Consider the following 24,676-nt stretch of genomic DNA (forward strand, 5'->3'; position numbering starts at 1 on the left):
GTGGTGTGTTCATGTAAAGAGTCTGCAGCCAAAGATATATGTTTATCTCAGACGCCAAGGCTGTGTGGGAGGGAACATTTGACATAGAAAGAATGGCAACTGTCAAAATGTAAGTACTCTTGTTTGTTGGAGGGTTTAATGTGGACAGAAGAGTGTAGCTGGCCTTCAGTAAGGACGAGATCAACATCAAGGAAAGTGGCATGGGATTCAGAATAGGACCATGTGAAATATAATTGGGAGAAGGTATTCAGAGATTCCAGGAACTTCAGCAGGTCAGCCTCACCATTCCATATGGTAAAGATATCATCAATGTAACTACACCAAACCAGGGGCTGGAGACTTATGGATCCTGGGAAAGCCCCCTCCAAGTGGCCCATGAAAAGGTTGGCATAGGATGGTGCCATCTTGGTTCCTGTGGCTGTACCCCTGATCCGTTTGTATGCCTGCCCCTCAAAGGTGAAGTAGTTGTTGGCAAGTATAAAGTTGATTAAGGTGAGTAGGAAGGACGTCACAGGCTTGGAATCAGGTGGGTGCTGACTGAGGAAATGTTCAACAGCAGACAGACCATGTACATGGGGGATGTTGGTATAGAGGGAGGTGGCATCAATGGTGACAAGCAAGGTGTGAGGTGCGGGTGGGACAGGCACGGATTTCAGATGATCTAGAAAATGGCTGGTGTCTTTGATATAGGAGGGGAGTCTTTGTACTACGGGTTGCAGGTGTTGACCAACTAAGGCAGATAAATGTTCAGTGGGTGCTTTGAAGCCAGCAACTATAGGGCGGCCAGGATGATTGGGTTTGTGGATCTTAGGAAGAAGATAAAAGATGGCGGTGCATGGTTTTTGGAGAGGGGGGGAGGGGGGGTGAGAAGTTCTATGGATTGAGGTGTTAGTCCTTGTGAGGGGCTTGAGGTTTTAAGGAGAGAATGCAAGTCAGTTTGAATCACAGGGATGCTGTAAGTAGAGCTTCCTTCGCCTTCAGCCCTTCTGCCTCACGAGGGTTCTGAAAGCCTGCCAATTACAAACGTCTTTTATGTGTGTGTTCTGCCGCCACTTGGTGAGTAGATGTTTTATCTATCCAGTTAAATAATTTTGTCAATAATCGATTGTTTTTGTTGTTATAAGTCAATGGTAAGTACCCCATACGTCTTGATGAGATAGTTCGTGAGTAACAAAATATGTGACTTAAATGGCTCCATCTTTTAACTGCTTCAACTTAGAAGCTTACATTTGCTACACTGCCTAGGAATGATAGACCTTAGTACATGACATATATTTCACACTGATAGGTCTACCTGTTCTTGAGAAAAAGGGGGTCTCAACAAACACAGAGAGACAGATTGACAACAGTTTACAAAAGAAATATTTTTTCATATGATATAATTACAAGTATGCATATTCCAGATAGTTTTCTTTGGTTGTACTGTGAAACCTCCTTGCTTCTTGCCAAATTTCATGATTTTAGGTTAAGGTAAGCACCCCATAGGTTTTATGAGTGAGTTTTCAGATATCAAAATATGTGACATAAATGGATGTATCTTTTGGTTGCACTGACTTGGAAGGTTCAATATTTTACACTGCCAAGAGACCATAGACATAAATTTCAACTTGATACATTTACCTGTTCCTGAGGAAAAGCATTTTTAGCAGTCGGACAGGGAGGCAGACAGACAGGCAGACAGCACAGTTATCCTATAAGAGTTCCATTTTTAGTGACTGATGTGTGGACCCCCAAAAACGCATGAAATATAGCCATCAACATCCCCACAATTTGATAGAGCTCTACAGGATCTAACCACCAACAAATGGCTTCATCTGGAAAATTGTAGACTCTGTTCATCACTGAATTGAGGCCCTTAACGTGACTAGAGGTGGTGCTATGCAGTATTGGCATGATGTCTCCTGGGGGTTACTAATTTTTTTGTTTGGTCTGCTTATCCTGCGTGGAAAATTATCCAAGTATCTATTATTCCCTTTCCATCTATCAACACAAGGAGAAGTTAACAGTATGACAGGACACTTTGGAATCCCTGAAACCAAGTGAGCTGAAAAGCAACTTGAGGCAGCTCTTCAGTGTTATATGGAATCATCACCCAAACACAGCTGGTTCAAGGAATCAAATGACATAGGGAGGCAGTACAACTGGGAGTATAGAACAATTCATTGTTGTCACAGATAAAAAATTTGTCCCTGTTCTGTCTACTCACAGCACTCTGAAATAGTAAGTGCCTGATTCTGTAGACAGCTCTGCCCTCTGACCCACAGTTCCCTATTTTGGTTAAAAGGTGCACCAGTTTTGTTTTTTTTTTTTTTTTTTTTTTTGTTATGAATTAAGTTTTCCAGTAGGAAATGTTTCAACAATGTTTAATGTAACAGAAACCCTACACACTGTTTTAATGACAGAACAAGTGTATTCTGTATTTTACAATGTGGTAAAATGGCTAAGAAGGGATGGCTAGAAGACAAATGTAAGGATGTAGAGGCTTATCTCACTAGGGGTAAGACAGATACTGTCTACGGGAAAATTAAAGAGACCTTTGGAGAAAGGAGAACCACTTGCCTGAATATCAAGAGCTTTGATGGAAACCCAGTTCCAAGCAAAGAAGGGAAAGCAGAAAGGTGGAAGGAATATATAGAGGGTCTATACAAGGGCAATGTACTTGAGGACAATATTATGGAAATGGAAGAGGATGTAGATGAAGATGAAATGGGAGATATGATATTGCATGAAAAGTTTGACAGAGCACTGAAATACCTGAGTCGAAACAAGGTCCCTGGAGTAGACAACATTCCATTAGAACTACTGACAGCCTTGGGAGAGCCAGTCCTGACAAAACTCTACCATCTGGTGAGCAAGATGTATGAGACAGGTAAAATACCCTCAGACTTCAAGAAGAATATAATAATCCCAATCCCAAAGAAAGCAGGTGTTGACAGGTGTGAAAATTACCGAACTGTCAGTTTAATAAGTCACAGCTGCAAAATACTAACGCGAATTCTTTACAGACGAATGGAAAAACTGGTAGAAGCCAACCTCGGAGAAGATCAGTTTGGATTCCATAGAAATGTTGGAACATGTAAGCCAATACTGACCTTACGACTTATCTTAGAAGAAAGATTAAGGAAAGGCAAACCTCCGGTTCTAGCATTTGTAGACTTAGAGAAAGCTTTTGACAATGTTGACTGGAATACTCTCTTTCAAATTCTGAAGGTGGCAGGGGTAAAATACAGGGAGCGAAAAGGTATTTACAATTTGTACAGAAAGCAGATGGCAGTTATAAGAGTCGAGGGGTATGAAAGGGAAGCAGTGGTTGGAAAGGGAGTGAGACAGGGTTGTAGCCTATCCCCGAGGCTATTCAATCTGTATATTGAGCAAGCAATAAAGGAAACAAAAGAAAAGTTCAGAGAAGGTATTAAAATCCATGGAGAAGAAATAAAAACTTTAAGGTTCGCCGATGACATTGTAATTCTGTCAGAGACCGCAAAGGACTTAGAAGAGCAGTTGAATGGAATGGACAGTGTCTTGAAAGGAGGACACAAGATGAACATCAACAAAAGCAAAACGAGGATAATGGAATGTAGTCGAGTTAACTTGAGTGATGCTGAGGGAATTAGATTAGGAAATGAGACACTTAAAGTAGTAAAGAAGTTTTGCTATTTGGGGAGCAAAGTAACTGATGATGGTCAAAGTAGAGAGGATATAAAATGTAGACTGTCAATGGCAAGGAAAGCGTTTCTGAAGAAGAAAAATTTGTTAACATTGAGTATAGATTTAAATGTCAGGAAGTCGTTTCTGAAAGTATTTGTATGGAGTGTAGCCATGTATGGAAGTGAAACATGGATGATAAATAGTTTGGACAAGAAGAAAATAGAAGCTTTTGAAATGTGGTGCTACAGAAGAATGCTGAAGATTAGATGGGTAGATCACATAACTAATGAGGAGGTATTGAATAGAATTGGGGAGAAGAGGAGCTTGTGGCACAACTTGACTAGAAGAAGGGATCTGTTGGTAGGACATGTTCTGAGACATCGAGGGATCACCAATTTAGTAATGGAGGGCAGCACGAAGGGTAAAAATCGTAGAGGGAGACCAAGAGATGAATACACTAAGCAGATTCACAAGGTAGCCATGTATGGAAGTGAAACATGGATGATAAATAGTTTGGACAAGAAGAGAATAGAAGCTTTTGAAATGTGGTGCTACAGAAGAATGCTGAAGATTAGATGGGTAGATCACATAACTAATGAGGAGGTATTGAATAGAATTGGGGAGAAGAGGAGCTTGTGGCACAACTTGACTAGAAGAAGGGATCTGTTGGTAGGACATGTTCTGAGACATCGAGGGATCACCAATTTAGTAATGGAGGGCAGCACGGAGGGTAAAAATTGTAGAGGGAGACCAAGAGATGAATACACTAAGCAGATTCACAAGGATTTAGGCTGCAGTAGGTACTGTGAGATGAAGAAGCTTGCACAGGATAGAGTAGTATGGTGAGCTGCATCAAACCAGTCTCAGGACTGAAGACCACAACAACAACAACAACAACAACAGACCAACGCTTTCATTTGGTAAGTTACAGCATCTTTGTTTTTTATATATATTTTATGAAAAAAGTAATACTTAATAGTGTACTCAATAAAAATGTAAATCTGCAGGGCGTCATATTTGAAGTTGAGCCATTTATCACAAACTACAATTAAACAGTTGACCACTTACTTAGTCACAGTGATCTTAATTCTAGAATCTTATTGTGGTATTCAGTGTCCAAATACATAATCATTTTATCCTTGTATCACTATCACAAGCAAAAACACAAAGGAGCAGTTCAAGAAAGGGATCTAGGATTGCTAATTACTGTCAATGAAGTCACGAGTTCCTTTACTTGTAGGCTCAGTTCTTTTCACTTTTCTCTAACTAAAGAGTCTCCCTTCAATTTTTAATTTTCTTATTTATTTTATGTACCAATGCCACATCTCCAATCACCCAGACTAACTAAAGTATTTTGGTTTACAGTATTATGATATATTACACTGACCTCCATATCCATCTTTATTGAGATCTCCAACTGATGCTAAAGAAAGGCCAAATCGTGATTTAGAATTTACACCATCACGCCAATGATGAGTGGCAAACCTGTTCTGAAATATGAAAAAGAAATGCAAGAATGAAGTTAGAGTAAATAGTTGGGCAGAAAAAAATTACAGAACATTTTTGTTTCTTAATTAGTACAAATGTTCTATTGAAAAAGTTTTTAATACATTTTGGTTTGCACTGGTAGTTATATTAATTTTTCACAATGTTTTTATCACCTTACCGTTCCCTTTTTTTGGTAGATTACGTAGATACGGCCAGTTTCATATTTTCCTTCATTATTTTGAAGGTGAGTGTAGAGGGGTGCACCAACAACGAGATCATCAGTTTTGTCACCATCCATATCTGATACACAAAGTGCATACCCAAAGTATGCACCCATCTGTTCACCAGTGAACTCCCCAACTTTTTGCAGGAATGATGAATACAAGATGACCTATGTACAAGACAAATATTCAGTATTTGTCAGTACCATTTCTTGAATACAAAACTTCATAAATAATTATAAAACAATATTTGCACTATTCACTTCATTTTAATATGATATAGATTCTTTACTGTTTTAATACATGAAGCTTTGAAATTGAAATACACTTACTCGATTAAATTTAAAGCTATTATATATTAAATAAGAATTATTTACTCACCTGAGAGGCAATATGAGAAACAAGATACATTTTTAGGTGTTGTGAAATAAGAAAGTTGTTCTTAGAGATAAAATCTTAAATATTTTGTTAGCACACTGTTGAATAGTTCAGCTTCCATCCTCATCATTCTTTGTTTTAAGGTTTACAGAATAACTACAATTAATTTGACATAACTCTTAAGCAACTGAATTGGACATAGCTGCTGTCACCACAACAAATGTATAGTTCAATGTGACATGTCAGTAGGATTTTATCAGGCCTAGTGGTGGCCATCATTGTGAGTCTCAAGTGCACTATGAGCAGGCTGTGCAACATCAATGCAAGTCATCATGGGTGTCTGATGCATGGGAAAATCCATTATTAAGATTGTGTAGGCAATGGGCTTCTCATGTGCCCCCTGTCAAGAGTGCATCTTGGTGCCCTATCTGGAGAAAACTGACACCAGAGCCAATAAAATGGGGATGTCACTGGTCATCAGTGGTGTAGAAGAGGGGGGGGGGGGGGGGGTTCTATCATGCCTTGGGCACCACTTGCAGTAGGGCACCAATAGTCTCCTAGACGACAAACACAATTTTCTGGAAAATGTGATGTATTATTATTAGAATAAATTCAACATATTATTACTATATGTGTTTGTGCTGAGGGTGGGTGCCAGAGGGGGAGGGGGGAAGGGAGAGTGCCAATAAAGTGTTGTGCCCCGGGCGTCGAAGGGGATGGGGGTGACAATAAATTGTCATGGTCTGGTCACCAGTTATCTTCACTACACCATTTCTGGTCACAACTGACTAAGAAAGATTATATCAGGGGATAGATAAGCCACAATGCAGTAAATCACTCATCAATTCTATGCCAGACTGCAACAGCCAATGAAAGTTACATCATCCAGAACCACCTTCTTGATAGGGGTGCAGAAGCCACAGCCCCACACTTGAACCTGTGTTTGACATGTTTCATAGCAGAAAAATTAGCTTGGGCACAGGAACACTGGACACTCAAAGTATGAAAATATTTCCTGGACTGATAAGTGATGAATTTGCGTATACCTGAGTTTGAATTGATGGAAAGTTATGAGCAAGTTTTATTGTAGATGACAATGGATACAAAAGTCTGTGGTCATGAAAAATATGAATACACTGAAACTCACCTTGAGATGATAAATCATGCTTGCCAACAGATCTCAGTTCAGGTGGAGGGTGAAGGTATTCACATGTGAATAACAACAACATGGGATAAAATGATGCTACTGATGTGTCTGTCATCATCTGTCACTGACAAATGATACAGAAGTCCACTGTCTGATCATGTATATACATTTGTTCACTTATGTCACCCTGCGAACATTCTGTCCTTTCAGTAAGGCAACGCACCATGCCATTGCTCCCAAATAGTGTCAAATGATTTGAGGAACTTTCTTTGAATATGAGGAACATTGGTTGCCCTCCTGCTCCCTTTCCTCCAGGTTCTACTGAGTACTTGTGGGATGCCACAGAATGGAATGTGCACATCTCTCTCTGACCAATCTCTATCTGTTATTGGCTGTGGTTCAGCAGCCACATGTCATGAGCTGCCCTGAATGTTTTCAGTCTTTTGCCACAAACTGTCACAGCCTTCAAGATGGTGAAAGAGAATGGTACATAGTACTAGGTAAGTGTCTCTAATCCAAGTGCACATGGGTGTGTTTCTTATGTCTTTTTATGTGATGAAAACAAAATCCTTAACAAGTACTTCCTTTGCACACTGTAAACAATAGCATGGATTGTGTTTCTGTTTTGTGTATTTATCTGAGTATGTTACTTGAGACACTAAGATATTATGGAATCAATTATGTCTAATGTGCAAGAATACTAAAACTTGAGCTGCCAATTCAATCATGTCAGATGCAAGCAAGACCATAGCTGAACATGGTTACAGCTGCCACACTGAAAAATCTTTGACACTTAATTTCGCAAAAAACCTATCTTATACAGTCATGAGCAAATAAGAATAATTTGCAGTTTCTAAAAATTACAGATATTGTTTACTTATCTCTGTCTTGTGAATTCTTGGCCCACCTGACACCTATTTGTCTGGCTACATTTTACAGTCAGCTCCACTTCATTTTCAATGGAGTCCTAATTATGTCAACTACCCAAGTCTCTTCCCAGAATCATTTGCTTGTATTCCTGTCTCTCCCAGTATTTTTCAACATGAATATTTCCTTTGCTCCGGTTTTTTATGGTATTTGCAAAAAAAGTCCCTGTCTCACAAGGATGCCTGTACGACAGTTAGTAGGGGGTGGGGGCCTAGACCTGGAGGATTTGGAGCGTTTTTATGTTTTGGATGATGAAAGTTGACTTTCAAAAAGTGATTACAAAGTTCCAGTTCCAATCAAGTTAAAAATCTGCTTCATACCAACCTTGAAATCATTTTATTGAAAGAAAAACACCTGAATATACTATACTTTTTTCCTTTTCCTGAGAGGTGGGGGTAGGGAGGGGGGTACCTTTCTTGCCCCACAGATATGGGTGCCCTTAATGTCTCACTGCTGAGCAACAAAACTGTTAATACACACTAATTCCATTTCAGACACATTGAAATCTTTGTTTTAAAAACCCTCTTTAGTTTACCGAAAGTACTCCAGGTTGTTATTGCTCTTCTATTTATTTTTTCTCCTTTTCTGTCCAATAACTACATTCAAATGCTTTAGTACAAAATTTATGAACTGGTTCTGTGACTTCATTGGCAATTTATATTATTCTCCTCTGGAGTATTTTATTACACATTATTTGAATCTTATTATAATTGCTCTGTTAAGTCTTCCATTGTTTTTGAAGTATATCTGTACTAGAGACAATCAGTGCAATGTTATGAAGATTGTTCAGGCGTGTGCCACTAACCAATATCCTGTCTTTGTTTTCCACTTTTAAGGATCTACAAACTTAGTCCATGGCTCCTGAGATTAGTTTTGATGATATGGAATCTTTTTGCCTGACTTTTTTCAGTTCTGAATTTCCCATTGCCTTGATCATATTTAACACAAGCTGTGTGTTTTCCTTAGTGTCCAAATATTGGTTGAATCAGTGGACAGTTAATACAGGTATTGTTAGAAGTGAAAGAAAAGTTTTCACAGAATTCATGAATCGCAGGTAAAGCTGTTATTTGTATTCAGTGTTTCATTCTACAACTTTCCTCCTGGCTTGTGAGGGGTCCATTGTGTTCTATCCACTTCTAAACCCAGGTTGCTCCTTTGCTTTAATTTCAAATGAACTGTGCAAGATGTAAAAGTGATTTGTTACTTGACAAATTAAACTGTGGCCCATCCACAGCAGACACTAACTTGATCACATGACTAAGAAAAGCCATGCCCTAGTTGAAAGTGGTGCACAGTCCACGTTGTTACCTTTCAGTTCAAGCCTGGAAAGTTGTCACAGAAAATGTCATTATGTGCAGACGTGAGGGTTTGCTGCTAATGTCATTTAATTTATTAACAGTGGGAACGCAAAAGAAGTGAAGGTGCCAATGGGGAAGCTGATGGAAAACTTACAGGCAAAGGTTGGGAAGCAAAGGCAAAATTTCAGTAAGATGATGGTACGAAAATTACAGAAGGAAAGACACTGTGCTGAGCAGAGTGGGATTCAAGATCTAATCCAAAGAAAAAGAAGCAAAGTGTACACAATAAATACCTCATTGAAGGTACAGTTAAATATATTAGACAGCAATTTTTGTGACATTATAAACAATGCAAGGAAATACCAGTGTTGTATAAAAACTTCATACCATATCTCACAGAATTGAACTGCATAATTATCATGGAAAATCGAACAAAAATGGCTCTGTCTGTGGTTTTAAAGATTGCAGAATGAACACCATGTGAGAATAGGAGAACATGGTTGCAAGTGGGGCATACAACATTAGATTTTAACACAAGTACCAATCAAAGTTTAATGGTTGTGCATACAGGAGATCACATGACTTTCATTCCTGATTTACTTCTCGTGTGTGAGTCTAACACCAAAAATTCAGGCTATCAAACAGATATGGGCAGCAAACATTTTGACAAATACACAGAGACCCAGCTTGAGCCAGGAGTATGTTCAAATGGTTCAAATGGCTCTGAGCACTATGGGACTCAACATCAGAGGTCATTAGTCACCTAGAACTTAGAACTACTTAAACCTAACTAACCTAAGGACATCACACACATCCATACTCAAGGCAGGATTCGAACCTGCGACCGTAGCAGTCACGCGGTTCTGGACTGAAGTGCCTAGAACCGCACGGCCACCGTGGCCGGCCAGGAGTATGTCCTAGAAGTATAGTCATTTTTGATAACATTTTGTATTACAACAAGCAGGAGAAAAAGGTCACCTCTAATTCACTAAAAGATGAAACAAAGTCTTGGCTGGTGATTAATCATACAGATTATGATCCAGATCTAAGGAAATAATTAATTGTGAAGCACCAAACTTCTGTTCACACCATTGACAAAATTTTGCAAGAAAATGGATTTGTTCCCTCCCTGACTTCTACCAAACCATCCACACCTAAATCCCACAGGACTGATCTTGCAAAGAATGAGTTCTGTAATCATATATTCAACATGGACCATTCAAAGCTGAAATAATAACAGCTAATGCTTTTACATTAGAAGACTTGACAAGTCATATGTTATATTACTAACTGTGTGATGAAATTAATGATATCAATATAATGGAAGGAAACATTCCACGTGGGAAAAATTATATATAAAAACAAAGATGAGGTGACTTACCGAACAAAAGCGCTGGCAGGTCGATAGACACACAAACAAACACAAACATACACACAAAATTCAAGCTTTCGCAACAAACTGTTGCCTCATCAGGAAAGAGGGAAGGAGAGGGGAAGACGAAAGGAAGTGGGTTTTAAGGGAGAGGGTAAGGAGTCATTCCAATCCCGGGAGCGGAAAGACTTACCTTAGGGGGAAAAAAGGACAGGTATACACTTGCACACACGCACATATCCATCCACACATACAGACACAAGCAGACAGAAATATGTCTGCTTGTGTCTGTATGTGTGGATGGATATGTGCGTGTGTGCGAGTGTATACCTGTCCTTTTTTCCCCCTAAGGTAAGTCTTTCCGCTCCCGGGATTGGAATGACTCCTTACCCTCTCCCTTAAAACCCACTTCCTTTCGTCTTCCCCTCTCCTTCCCTCTTTCCTGATGAGGCAACAGTTTGTTGCGAAAGCTTGAATTTTGTGTGTATGTTTGTGTTTGTTTGTGTGTCTATCGACCTGCCAGCGCTTTTGTTCGGTAAGTCACCTCATCTTTGTTTTTATATATAACTGTGTGATGACTATGAGATGCTTTGATGAACAAGTAAAATGAAGATAATCATAAAAGTTGACATAGATTTGAACAAAAAGTAATAATTATTGCCTATGATTGAATTCACAGTTGACCAGTTGACAGACTCAGCTGAATAAGACAGCAACATCAATAACCATGTTGGTAATTTCCTGACATTCAAAACTACAAGATGCTCTTGCTAAAAAGTATCTCAGTACTGTGTTCTGGTTTTACAGGCTATCATTAATAAAAATACTAAAGGAAATAATTATCATAGTAAGTATGGCTCCATTCACATAGTAAAATGATATAGTTTCACTCCTGCAACTGCAGTCTTGCCCCTCCCAAAGTATCTGCGTTTTGTTTAATTATCTCTCGTAAGCTGACAATATATGGACTATTTAAATGCGGAGCATGAAAAGTGCTCAACAGAATTATCAGTAATGACAACTAACATAGTTTACAGAGTATGTTTATGTAACTGCATGACCTTCCTTCCTTTCCAGTGGCCATTACTCCACTTATGCTGGTTCAAGATTAGTACAATTCTTCTTCAATTTGGCAGAGAACCGACCATACCCTATAACTTATGGGCTTTTATTAAGATGGGTTCATGGCTCCCAAAGGCACTTTAAAACTATATGGGGAGGAATCCATGTACCCATTCTGACTGTGTCTAGCATAATTAAACAGTCGATCCAAAATTGTTTTTCAAAGTATTTTTGAGTCTTGTACCCATTATGGGACATGGGCAGGAGCTCAGTATTTTCCTATGTTGATGCAGAAAACTGCCTAAAAACCACACCCAGGCTGGCTGGCACACTGGTCCGTGTCGTTAGTCTGAGAAGCGGATTTGATCCTGAGCCATGCACCTCCCTGTGTCCCGTATACTTTAACACACTAGGTTATATGGGTGGGTTAACTGCATCTGGATCACCATTATGTAAATATTAGAGGCTTCTACATTTCAGACTTTTTTTTTACAAAGGAGTCTTTAGAAATTATGCGTGTCTGTGAATAGATGACTATCTACTTAATCTCTCATACCCTTGAAAACTTTGTTTTTAAAAAGGAAGTACATGAATACAGATATTTGTTTCAAAATTAAAAAAAAGAGCTAAATTAGTCTTTTCATTACCTTTCCAACTAGTCTGTTCCCTCGTGGCATACCAACAGCAGCACCACTGGTTCCATCCCCGGTGAAATCACCAGTAGCCACCGAATATCCAAGGTAAGAATCATCTGACTGTTTTGGACCTTCAGGGGTACTAATAACATCAGGTCGATTATATAGACTCTGTGAGTAAACCTGCCCTGAAAGAAGTCACACCTTCTGCATACTTATTTCTTTCAAGCTGAGTGAGTGAGTGCTCACAAAACAAATACAGAGATTTCCTCCCACAACAATAATTACAAGATGTAACAACTACTTACAGCAATAGCACATACCAGTATTTACAATTATTCCTTCTGAATTTTGAAATTCTGATACATATTCTATTATGACTGCTGTAATGTTTGAACTAGAGAAATAAAACCTTTCACTTGGAATGTACTGAAATGTATTTATTTATAAAAGGTGTCAGATAAATAATAATGCAAACTTTGGCAGAGTCATCCTAGGAGCAACTGGGTCTTAATTTGGCCACCTTGGTCCCTTTGCCCACTGCCCTTTTTCTTGCAAAAGTAACCAAGTCTTGTTTATCAATTTATGTTACTGCTGCGATCAGCGTATATGATCTGTGAAAGAGACTCATCTCTGAGAAGATTTAAGATATTCGAAATATATCATTTATTTTTCCATTTCAGATGCATAGTTATTGTTTGTGAAAAACATATGACAAAATAATAAATTTTAAATACCAACAGCAATAACACATACCAGTTTTTACAATTATTCCTTCTGAATTTTGAAATTCTGATACATATTCTATTCATACAATGAATTTGTTGACAAAGTGATTCACCGTAAGGCTAGATGGCTAATAAGAGTAAGGAAGTTATGCAGCATTTTTGGGAAGCTTATTTTGAAATTGACAGAAAATGTTTCAAACAGATACTCTGGAAATATTAGCATTAAAGAAGTATGGAAATACTATGTATAAAATGTATAAAAACTATCAAGGTGGCACACTGGCAAAACACTGGGCGACAGTTCAATTCACTGTTCGCGCATCCATATTTAAGCTTTGATGATTTCCCTCATTACATAAGGTGAATGTTGATATGGTTCACTATAAAGAGCATGGCTAATTTCCTTCCCCATCCTGTGCTTCTGCATCATCTCTAATGACAGGATGTTAAACACTGATCCAACTTCCTTTATAACCTATCATGGGCTATTATTCAGAAATAGGAATTTTTTAAGCCATATGTTTACATAGATTTTTCTTGTGTTGGTCCCAGAAACATATTCTAGAAATTTGTACCATTATTTATCTGACGTTCTATGTTATTGAAGTTTGTATAGAATTAAGGACACTTGATGTAGTCATAATTTTTAATACATTTTACATATAATTCCATGTTACTAGTTATTTATGTTACTAAACATTAGCCATCACCTATGAAGCATTATAATGACTCTACACTGTTGTCTTTGAAACAAAGGAAAGTCAGCTGTTGACATAGCCAAGATATAGTCTCAGTGGACATAAAGATGTAACGGAAACAATGTAGTTACAACATACGAGAATCTGTAGATGGTCATGCAAAAGTTGACCATCTGCTTATTAAATTACTGTACTCTAAAGCATCGAACTATCTTGTCAAAATTAGAGCCACATTCATGAGAAGTTAATGAATGAATATGACTTTCATTGGCTATGAGTTGGCTTGTTTCTGATGTCCAGATACTGAAGAAGACAACAATGCAAAACTCGATTGCAAAAATACCTTGTTTGTATCATTAAAAGCATATAGTAGGCTATCATCAAGTAAATGAAGATAAGAAGCAGCTAGGCCTTTGTGGTACACTTTCTTATCAACACCTGTAACCCTGAAAAACTACGTACAACGTTTTATTTAATGTTAAGCATATTACTGTAATTTTTAAGAGACACTGTCAATTATAGTTAGATTTCTTCAGTATATATCAAAATTTCTGAAATTAAATGTTAGCTCAGATAATCAAGACTTCAGCAAACTTCCCTCACATAGTGAGAAGAACCACTGAAGCTTATATCTGTATTAGCATGTTTTATTTGAATATAAGATATTATTTATTGTATCAGATTTATTACTTGGCTATTTATTTTTAAATGTTACTTTTTACTTTATTTTAAGCAATATTAAGCTTACAGTTACAGCTGCTGTTAATTTGAAATTTACTTGAAAATAAATACAAAATTTAGAGTTGCGAGGAAACACAAAAATACAATAGTTATGTTCCCATGAACCACAACAGATGTAATGCAGATCTTACAGATTGGCTGGTAGATGATTATACCTTTCAGACCTTCAGAAGAAAGCTTGTTACAAGTATTATGCTTATACATTTCGCTGGGGTTTCACCAACTGTTCCATATAGAACGGATTTGTTACTAATTTTGCTGTCACCAAATTATGTTGATTTTTACAAAGAATGGGATTGTGGTAATTGCACCATTAGAATCCAGTATTTACAATGGTTGCTTTGTTTGTAGCAGTTGCAGGGTTGAAGACTGAGTACTGGTGTAAGCCATCGCCAACACCTCCAGAAAGTAAGTTTATAAATTTAAGTTACCTGGGGGATATGAGAAGTTGTAGACTGTATGAGACCATTTTAAAGATGCATATGCATTAACGGAGTACAGCCTTCCTATAAGGTGAAATGTGAAAAATAAATTAATTAATATACATTAATGAAGAGGCAAACTCTGCAATACATGCCACTGCTATTTCAATCTCAATAACTCACTTCCACATGAATTCTATGAACTATAAGAAAACAGGCAAAAGTAAAACAACAGAATATGACAAGAAATGGCAGTTTGTTTCTGAAATTTGAGAAGGCTTCATTTATGGTTTCAAGACAATATTAACATAAGCTGATGCATTCAATGCGTGCTTTTGGAGCCTTATCTATGATGAACCTCGATTATGTTATTTTAATGCATTTAAATGGCAGTCATATACTGTGCCAGAATAACAGTTATCTCACTTTGATACTTGTTGCAAGCATTATGACAGTAGCTGTAATTCACGATAACAGCACAGGAGGGGAAAAAATCTGTTGGCCTACTGCAGTGGTTACATATAAACATGACGTTTCACAGATATGGACTGATAAAATTAAGATGCTTCAATAAATGGCGACACCAGAAAGGGTCATATACAATATTATCCAGAGATAATGCTTTATTTCAGAAGGACAAGGAGCTACGATAGCTATCGGCAAGACTAAAAATCTTGTCAGTTTTATTGAATGTATGTTGTTTGTAACTGGGAAGATAAGAGACACAAAATAACTAATGTATTTTAAAACTTTTTCGTATAAGAATGTTTACAGACCAACCTCTGTAGTTCTATGGTTTACTATGTATTCTCCATAAGCTTGTTTTCCTGTTTTACAAAACTTTCCCTGACCATTCATCAGGGATGTTCTGTAATACACCATGCAATGAGTGTCCATCACAGTTCTTTCAAATATTCTTCTTTCCATTCTTCTCTTCACAGTGACTTTATAATCTAAGTGGAGCATAGTTAAAGTGCTGGAGTATATCAATGTATCCATCAATTCCGATCCACCTCCTTAAATTTTCTTTGAAAAAAGTCATTAATGAGATAATCAGAAGCTGTAATAATGATATATTGAAATTCTAGAGATTCATATGATGATCCACCTAAGGAATTTATCTGCTAAGTGGACCTACTGCAGAGAATAGACAAAGTTTTGCCCTTCTTCATATTGGAAACCACAAGCTGGGTATTCTATCTAACATCCCTCATTTCTACAGTGAGTATCACTGCCTGGCCTTCTGTGCTGTAAATGACTAGCCTATAATACACTCCTGGAAATTGAAATAAGAACACCGTGAATTCATTGTCCCAGGAAGGGGAAACTTTATTGACACATTCCTGGGGTCAGATACATCACATGATCACACTGACAGAACCACAGGCACATAGACACAGGCAACAGAGCATGCACAATGTCGGCACTAGTACAGTGTATATCCACCTTTCGCACCAATGCAGGCTGCTATTCTCCCATGGAGACGATCGTAGAGATGCTGGATGTAGTCCTGTTGAACGGCTTGCCATGCCATTTCCACCTGGCGCCTCAGTTGGACCAGCGTTCGTGCTGGACGTGCAGACCGCGTGAGACGACGCTTCATCCAGTCCCAAACATGCTCAATGGGGGACAGATCCAGAGATCTTGCTGGCCAGGGTAGTTGACTTACACCTTCTAGAGCACGTTGGGTGGCACGGGATACATGCGGACGTGCATTGTCCTGTTGGAACAGCAAGTTCCCTTGCCGGTCTAGGAATGGTAGAACGATGGGTTCGATGACGGTTTGGATGTACCGTGCACTATTCAGTGTCCCCTCGACGATCAACAGTGGTGTACGGCCAGTGTAGGAGATCGCTCCCCACACCATGATGCCGGGTGTTGGCCCTGTGTGCCTCGGTCGTATGCAGTCCTGATTGTGGCGCTCACCTGCACGGCGCCAAACACGCATACGACCATCATTGGCACCAAGGCAGAAGCGACTCTCATCGCTGAAGACGACACGTCTCCATTCGTCCCTCCATTCACGCCTGTCGCGACACCACTGGAGGCGGGCTGCACGATGTTTGGGCGTGAGCGGAAGACGGCCCAACGGTGTGCGGGACCGTAGCCCAGCTTCATGGAGACGGTTGCGAATGGTCCTTGCCGATACCCCAGGAGCAACAGTGTCCCTAATTTGCTGGGAAGTGGCGGTGCGGTCCCCTATGGCACTGCGTAGGATCCTACGGTCTTGGCGTGCATCCGTGCGTCGCTGCGGTCCGGTCCTAGGTCGACGGGCACGTGCACCTTCCGCCGGCCACTGGCGACAACATCGATGTACTGTGGAAACCTCATGCCCCACGTGTTGAGCAATTCGGCGGTACGTCCACCCGGCCTCCCGCATGCCCAAAGTCCGTCAACTGCACATACGGTTCACGTCCACGCTGTCGCGGCATGCTACCAGTGTTAAAGACTGCGATGGAGCTCCGTATGCCACGGCAAACTGGCTGAGACTGACGGCGGCGGTGCACAAATGCTGCGCAGCTAGCGCCATTCGACGGCCAACACCGCGGTTCCTGGTGTGTCCACTGTGCCGTGCATGTGATCATTGCTTGTACAGCCCTCTCGCAGTGTCCGGAGCAAGTACGGTGGGTCTGACATACCGGTGTCAATGTGTTCTTTTTTCCATTTCCAGGAGTGTATTTATAGGGACTGAGAAGACAGTAACCATTGGATCAACTCCATCAAATGATCTGGCTGTTGAATGATGCATTCACTGACAGAGCAGCATGGTAAACAAAATTTATGAAGAAAATTATCTTTTTGACTAAAAACTTTCGCTGTAACTTTGTACCACAAGTACAATAAAAGGTTGTTAAAAATAAAATCAGCTTTGCAAAATTCGCTGGACAGCTGCAGTGTGTTGTATTATCAGCAGATCTACACTGTTCATGTCCCCATTAACATAGAGGGATCTCAACTAATCATAACTTGAGTCAAGCTGTAGATTTTCTTTACTTGACAGATTATGTATTTCATTTTATGTGTAAACGGTGGCTGCTGATTTCCCTAACATTCGTGTTCCCACTATCACAGCAATACTCTTTCTTCAAAGCACACCAGTGGAAATTTTACTCTCTACTCATTCTTTATTTCATTTTTGTATATGCTAACTTCTAGATTGGGCAATGATTGAACATGTTCATATGCACTGATAAAATACATGAACTATAATGATTATTGACTGTAATGTAAGTGTGTCATCTTGAGGCAAGGTCAAATGTCTGATACTTCATACATGAATACCACAAATGCAGTTAATTGTGTGTTTGAATAAAGGATTCAGTTCTATAAATCACCTTGCAACTACTTCATAATTAGAAACAAGGTCCTCTGATCTCTGAAATCTCTAGAAAAAAGATACACAGAAAATTCTGAAAATTCCGAAAATGCTTCAATTCCTGGTGATAAAAACCAATTAGAGCTCCATTAGAAAGCCCAACCAATTAATTTCAGAGGGACAATATTTTTCAACTTGAAATTCCACAGTCCTAAACATTCTGAATTTTCATCTAATAAAGGACAACTTAAAACACAATCATCACATAAGCAGTGCACTTTGTTCAGGAAAACTCTGTGAATGCTGTCTCACAATCTATGTTTCGAAATGTAAACTTTTTCATTCAGCTGTATGCATTACACATATTTTTTCATTGCTGTATTCATGAGGCTTCCCATTTCTACAGAAACGCAAGACAAAGTACTCAATTCAAAATCTGCATTTCTCATTAAATGCTTTTGAGAAGAATCAAATTACCTATCCAGTCACTTTGGAGTTCAGATCAAGAATCTACAAGTACATCTTAACCATACTCTTCTGTCTAAATTCTGGCTATTCTTCACTGAGCTCCAAATGCCTCTCACAGATTACCCTCTATCGAAGTCTATCCAACTTATCACCCACATAATAACACATTCACTTCTGTATCAGTGAACCATATGTTCACTGGTTACCCTCCCTTCATCCATTTACTCTTTTCAGTGGCATCTCTTTGCTTAATGTTGTCATTTGGCAAGAACTTTGGCTGTCTGTCACCTCCATCCTACAGCACAAAAAATTTCCTTTAATGTCATGGAAAAAGCCATTTAGTGTTAGGTTAAGCAGTGACTTGAGCTGTATCTATTATCTCCTTTTGTGGACCTTCCCAGAAATAGAAGTTTTTACTCAAGGAACATCAAAAATTTTATAATCGTTACTGACAAGGACAGTTGTCCTTTATCTGAAACATTAGAATGCCCAAAACACACAGAATTTTTCATACCATTAACCAGTATGACAATCATTAGCCCTGGTTACAATAATCTTTGAGGTACAACTAATGTCTCCAAACTGCATCCCAATCACACTCAGATAACTACTCTACAGAACATTTTTTCTAACACACATAAATGATGTATTGCATCACTGCAGCTCCCTCAGGCTTCTCTTTAGTTGCGAATTTGCTGAAGGAACCAACCAGATTTTCAATAAGAATGAAGTAAGAAAAACCACGGTGGTAACTCCTCAACGTGTATCTGAATCAAATAATGGTACACAGTGTTTAAGGTGGTTGAATTATATTTAGGAGCAGCACAACTGTGCACAAGAAATATCAGTATGACTATTCATTTTGTGTTATTTGGTCAAATAATTTAATGTGAATGCTGAGACCAAATCTTAACTCAATCCATCCAACTGAGCTACTGTTCCGTCTGTAAACATGCTAGCAAAACTGTAATGATAATGTTGATAACAATAATAATAATAATAATAATAATAATAAAATCTGAGAAAGGAAACATAATAATAATAATAATAATAATAAACTATCTGAGGCTATTTGTGAGTTCATCAGTAATTTGACTTTATCAGTAATTTTACAATCCCCTGGCTGCATTATCAGTGCCGTGCACATTAAGTTGCATGATGGGGCTGCCATCTTTAGGTATTGCAACATGCCTAATTTTCTGTCGAGGTTGTGTCTCTTAGAGAAGCTTGTTTCTCTGTTCCTGTAGAGTCCTCTCTATCCTAAATTTTGGGGTTCACTTTGTCTGGCTCCCTATTTGAGACTGCTCTAGCTTGGGTGACTGCCAGTAGCAATGTTACTGCCAGCACAGCACTTAGCTTCATCGAAGTATGCAAACCCTCCCACATGGCACTTAAGGTGCATTGCAGATGAAGGGCTGCACAAGTAGAGACATGATTAGAAATGAAGATATTAGAGCAGTACTAAATATTTTCAACATGATTGAAAAAAATTAAAAATATCATGAAGATTGGAGACAACACCTCATGAGCAAACCAGGTCACAGAATTCCCCAGAAGGTTCTCAACTACAATCCAAATGAGAAAAGAGATGTTGGAAGACTTTGAAAAATATGAAAATAATTTTGTTTATGATTTCAGAACAGGCAACAGCCTATTCTTTGAAAGGAAGATGATGATGATGATGATGATTGTGATAGTGATAGTAATAGTAATAATAATAATAATAGCAGTAGTAAACTGCAATAATACACAATTTATCTATAGCAAGTGAAAAGATTAGGATATTACCAACATGTTTTACATAGCAGCTAAATTGAATAAGCCATAACAACAAAATTACTGACCCATTGTTTTTAATGCAGCACTCCTCAAAGTGTACTATGCTGAACATGCTACAAAAAGAACTGCTTAAAGAAAATTTAAAAAAAAGAGTCAGTTTGTAAGCCTATGGTGTAATTTGATAACTCATTACCAGTTATTGTTGGTGCCAGATTGATTGCTACACAAATGATTTTACATAACAATGTCAGAAAATCATTGCTTTTAGTGTTTGGCTAAACTTGTGTTGTGCCACTAATGTGTAAAAGCTTCTTTGCACTAATTTAGGTGTGTGTATGAAATGCATTTTGGTGCATAAATATGAGAGAAATACTGCCTTTCTTGCATAACCTTGAGGCTATTCATTATTGAGCAAGTGAAAAAAAGGTGTACCAACCACTAGTTGCTTGTGTTAAAATTTAAGTGTTTGAAGGACTATTAAAGTGCAAACAGTTCATAGTTGGAATTTTATTTTTGTCTGTATATCATACCAGTTTGTTAAGCATTAAGTCATGAACCAGCATAGTGCCAATTTGTAAGAGTTAAATAATTAATGGCTGGGTGATGGCCATAGTAATGAAAGGCTCACAATGTAAACAAGTCAGTCAACTGAAAGAGTGTCAGTGCATGAGTCAGCTGAGAGAAATGGTAGTGCTGGGTGGGCATGGTGATATGGCAACTAAAAACTAAAGACATGGAAAGAGGGCAGTTGTCTTAGAAGAGGTCTACAAGTCAAACAGAGCTACTGTTGATGGACAAAGGCAGTTTTGCCAGATCGATCTGATTCCCATTAGGAAGGTCTCTGTGAACCGGTTGTGTCAGATGATCACTGTGCAATGTGGTGGAAGATGGTTAATCCAATAAACTGATCAAAGTGTTTGGTATAGTCCTTCATATGTAACATCAATGTACAATTAATTACAGATAGTTATAATAATGAACTTAACAACACGTTTTGTCGAACCTCAAGTACCTTCATTTTGTTAAATCTGTTTTTTACTAAAGAGTAAACTTCCTCTTGTGTCATCTATAGCTTTAGTGCCAAGAGGTACCCCGGTTTAGAGTAACATGCAAATAGCTTGTTGTACATTACAACTTACTACACGAAACAGTTGAAGTAGCATCATTCAAAAGATGTCATTGCTGCATTGTATGGTATGTAAATGGACAAAATGCTCTAGGGACAAGGGTGGCAGTCTTATTGTTCTTTGACAGTACGATCTTTGCAAATATTGTTGCTGTGTCCTGCTACGAGTGCATGCAAGTTTGTGTGCACCGAGAGAGAGAGAGAGAGAGAGAGAGAGAGAGAGAGAGAGAGAGAGAGAGAGAGAGAGAGGGAGTGTGTGTGTGTGTGTGTGTGTGTGTGTGTGTGTGTGTGTGTGTGTGTGTGTACGCATGCTTGCATGCTCGAATCGGCTGCCAATTGTATCAGCACAGGCCGACCACTGGAGGTTGCCTGTGGGAGACAAGCACTCGACACTGTCTCTGCCGTACCATCTGCCAATCACTTCCACATATATATGCGTGGAGTAGCACTGACTGACTCTCTGTATGTTCATCCAGTTGTACCACTCAAATCAGTTGTTCTGTGTCTTGTTACAAGTGAATTCATGAGAGCCATATTCGTTATTGTTCAGAGGTTTATGAATAAAGCCATATTTGTTTTACTACATGACTGGCAACGAGTTTGGAATGATATCCACGTGTGCAGTCATTAATGTGGTTTCAACAAGTTAGTCACAATGGATGCCATGCTTACTTTGGCAGTAACTGATGCCATGCTTACTTTGGCAGTAACCACTTTGTCAGCTTCCATTAACAGCTTTCTGTTAACAGACAGATTATTGTTCCACCGGTCCATCCACTCATTTTTCCTCCATATGATAGCTCACCAAGGGTTGGGAACCCCACAAAAAAAGACTCAGACAGTCTTTTTTGACTTTTGGTGTGGCAGACTTGAATTTGTGCAAAGCCTTCTTCTCTTGTGGATTCCACCTAAAATGTATCAAATAGTGCATCAGCTTGCCTCTTCATAAGAACTGGTAGCTCTTGCTTTTGATGACATGTTCATATTTTTGTCCACCTACCATTGCAAATGAATGCATGTAATAGCTGTGCAAGTTGAATTCTACTGATGCTGCCAGAAACCAAACCTGCCATACACTGCCCGGGCACCTGAACTTCACAGCTTTAGGTGTAAGTGTTAAGTCATTACTGATATCCATAATGACTCTTATGCAGTCTCTATGGTGTGTGACGCAGTTATCTGTTTATCTCTGGGCAAGGAAATGCACCAGAAGACCTCGCTCTGTGAGAACCCCATTGGCAGAAGTTTTGCAAATAGCACAATCTTTTGAAGTTTCTTGGGCAGTGGGTGACCAGATTGAAGTGTGGGGCAATGTGGCAGCAGTGTCATAAGCTTGGTCCACTATGATGACTATGAGGAAGCGGGAGTAGCTGCAGTAATTATGTCAGCCCATCGCCGAGGAGACCAAGGTCGGCCCAAGCAGCCGCGACTGCCAGAGCACTATCGTTAGCGTTCCTGTTTCCATCTTGTCCTTTCTGTTTTGTCCAGCATGAATCTTCAGCATGCTGTAGGCACTGGGCTACTTGTAATGCTTTCCAGGAGAGAACCCACATTGCTTCTATGTGTCATTTACCGAAGTTTGATCAGGATATGGACATGGACATGGACATGGACATGGACATAAACTGTGGGACTCCAATGCTTGTGACTACTCCCAAACTGTTTATCGAGTAAAGTGTTCTTCGCCAAGTGCTCTGGCTACAGGTCAACACAAGTGCTGCAGTGATGTTACTGAATTCAAACCTATGGAGTTTAGGCTCACCGTCATTGACACCAGTCACCTGGAAGCTGGTCAGTTACAACAAACACAACATTGCACTGTTAGGACAATTTACGGCATCTACCTCTTACAAGCCAGTGGTTTGTTCCATTAGATTCTTGGTGGTTGCTGATATTGGTGTTGAGAACTTGTTCAGGATGGATGCACTCCAGGTGTTTGGATTTTCTGTCACTGAAGCCGTTCATTTTGTGTCCTATCAGGCATTGGGAACACTGTGTGAATTTCTTTGAAACCCACAGCTCGGCCTCATTTAAGTCTTGCATGTCCCATTCCTGTCACTCTGAAAGATCAAGTGAAAGCAAAATCAGAGAGACTTCAGCCTCTTAGGGTTAGTGCAACCTGCTATAACTAGTGAATGTCATCTCCACTGAATCTAGTTCGGAAGCCACAGGGGAAACTTCACCTCTGTGGCGATTTCAGTACTACTGTCAATGCGCAGTTGATCGTGGATATGTATACTCTCCCTTGCCAGAAGGAACTGTTGGCGAATATATTGGGTGGCCAATACTATTCTAAAATTGACTTTTTTGAAGCATATCTACAAGTTCCTGTGGACAAAGAGTCTAGGTGAGTGATGGTTTTGAATGCTTGTTTTGGTCTCTATCACTATTTGCACCTTTTTTTGGTGTGGCTAGCACCCCTGCTATTTTCCAATGATTTTTAGAGCTATTGATTACTGCTGTTCTCGTTTGCATTAATTATCTGGATGATATTGTTGTGTGGGCTCTTCCATGGCTGATCACTTGAAAAATTTGAGCACTTTGTTTTCTGTCTTACAGTCCACAGGCTTATGGTGTAACCTCGTCAAATCTCAGGTTTTTCAGCCTTCTATTGTTTATTTGGGGTTCAAGGTATCGCAGGATGGGCTTCAGCATCTGCCAGACCACATCTCTGCTGTTCTGTCTATGCCTCACCCCTCACCCACGAAGGAGCCTCAGGCTTTCCTAGGTAAAACGGCCTACGCCCATAAATTCCTGTTGAGGGCAACCACATTGGCCCACCCATTGCATGCCTTGTTATGCAAGAATGTATCTTTTTGCTAGAGCCCAGACTGCAAATGTGCTTTTCAAATGATGAAATCCATACTACTCTTGGCCCCTTGTTTAACTATGTTCTCTCCAGACCAGATAGCAGTTTTGGCAACTGATGCCCCACACTACAGCCTCACTGTGGTCCTATCCAACCAATAGGCTGATGGTTCTGAGCAGCCTGTTACTTTTGCCTCAAAATCTCTCACTCTGGCACCACAGTGTTACTCTTAGGTAGAAAAAGAGGCTTTTGCCATAGTCTATGCTATCTGGAAATTTCATGTTTTTTTGTATGGCTCCAAGTTCCACCTTATACTGACCGTAAACCCTTGGTTTGCTTGTTTAACACTCACACTTCTTTGCCTGACAAGGCAGCATACCACCTACAATGCTGGGCACAGTTCTTGTCTCTGT

At 39.3% G+C, this 24,676-nt stretch overlaps 1 protein-coding gene across 2 annotated transcripts in view; it reads right to left on the minus strand.

Annotated features, from left to right (window-relative positions):
- Positions 1 to 24,676, minus strand: part of LOC124605801 (integrin alpha-PS2-like) — a 793,741-nt gene that overhangs the window by 58,118 nt on the left and 710,947 nt on the right. The window contains exons 7-10 of one of the 2 annotated variants that reach the window (XM_047137698.1): positions 14,775 to 14,849; positions 12,189 to 12,364; positions 5,315 to 5,527; positions 5,036 to 5,138 (exon numbers count right to left, since the gene is read on the minus strand). In XM_047137698.1, the coding sequence (XP_046993654.1) occupies positions 5,036 to 5,138; positions 5,315 to 5,527; positions 12,189 to 12,364; positions 14,775 to 14,849 (567 nt within the window). The remainder of the gene's footprint in view (positions 1 to 5,035; positions 5,139 to 5,314; positions 5,528 to 12,188; positions 12,365 to 14,774; positions 14,850 to 24,676) is intronic. The other variant, XM_047137699.1, reaches the window with a different exon arrangement.

Source organism: Schistocerca americana, chromosome 3, assembly GCF_021461395.2.
Source record: "Schistocerca americana isolate TAMUIC-IGC-003095 chromosome 3, iqSchAmer2.1, whole genome shotgun sequence".
Taxonomy (NCBI): Eukaryota; Metazoa; Arthropoda; class Insecta; order Orthoptera; family Acrididae; genus Schistocerca; species Schistocerca americana.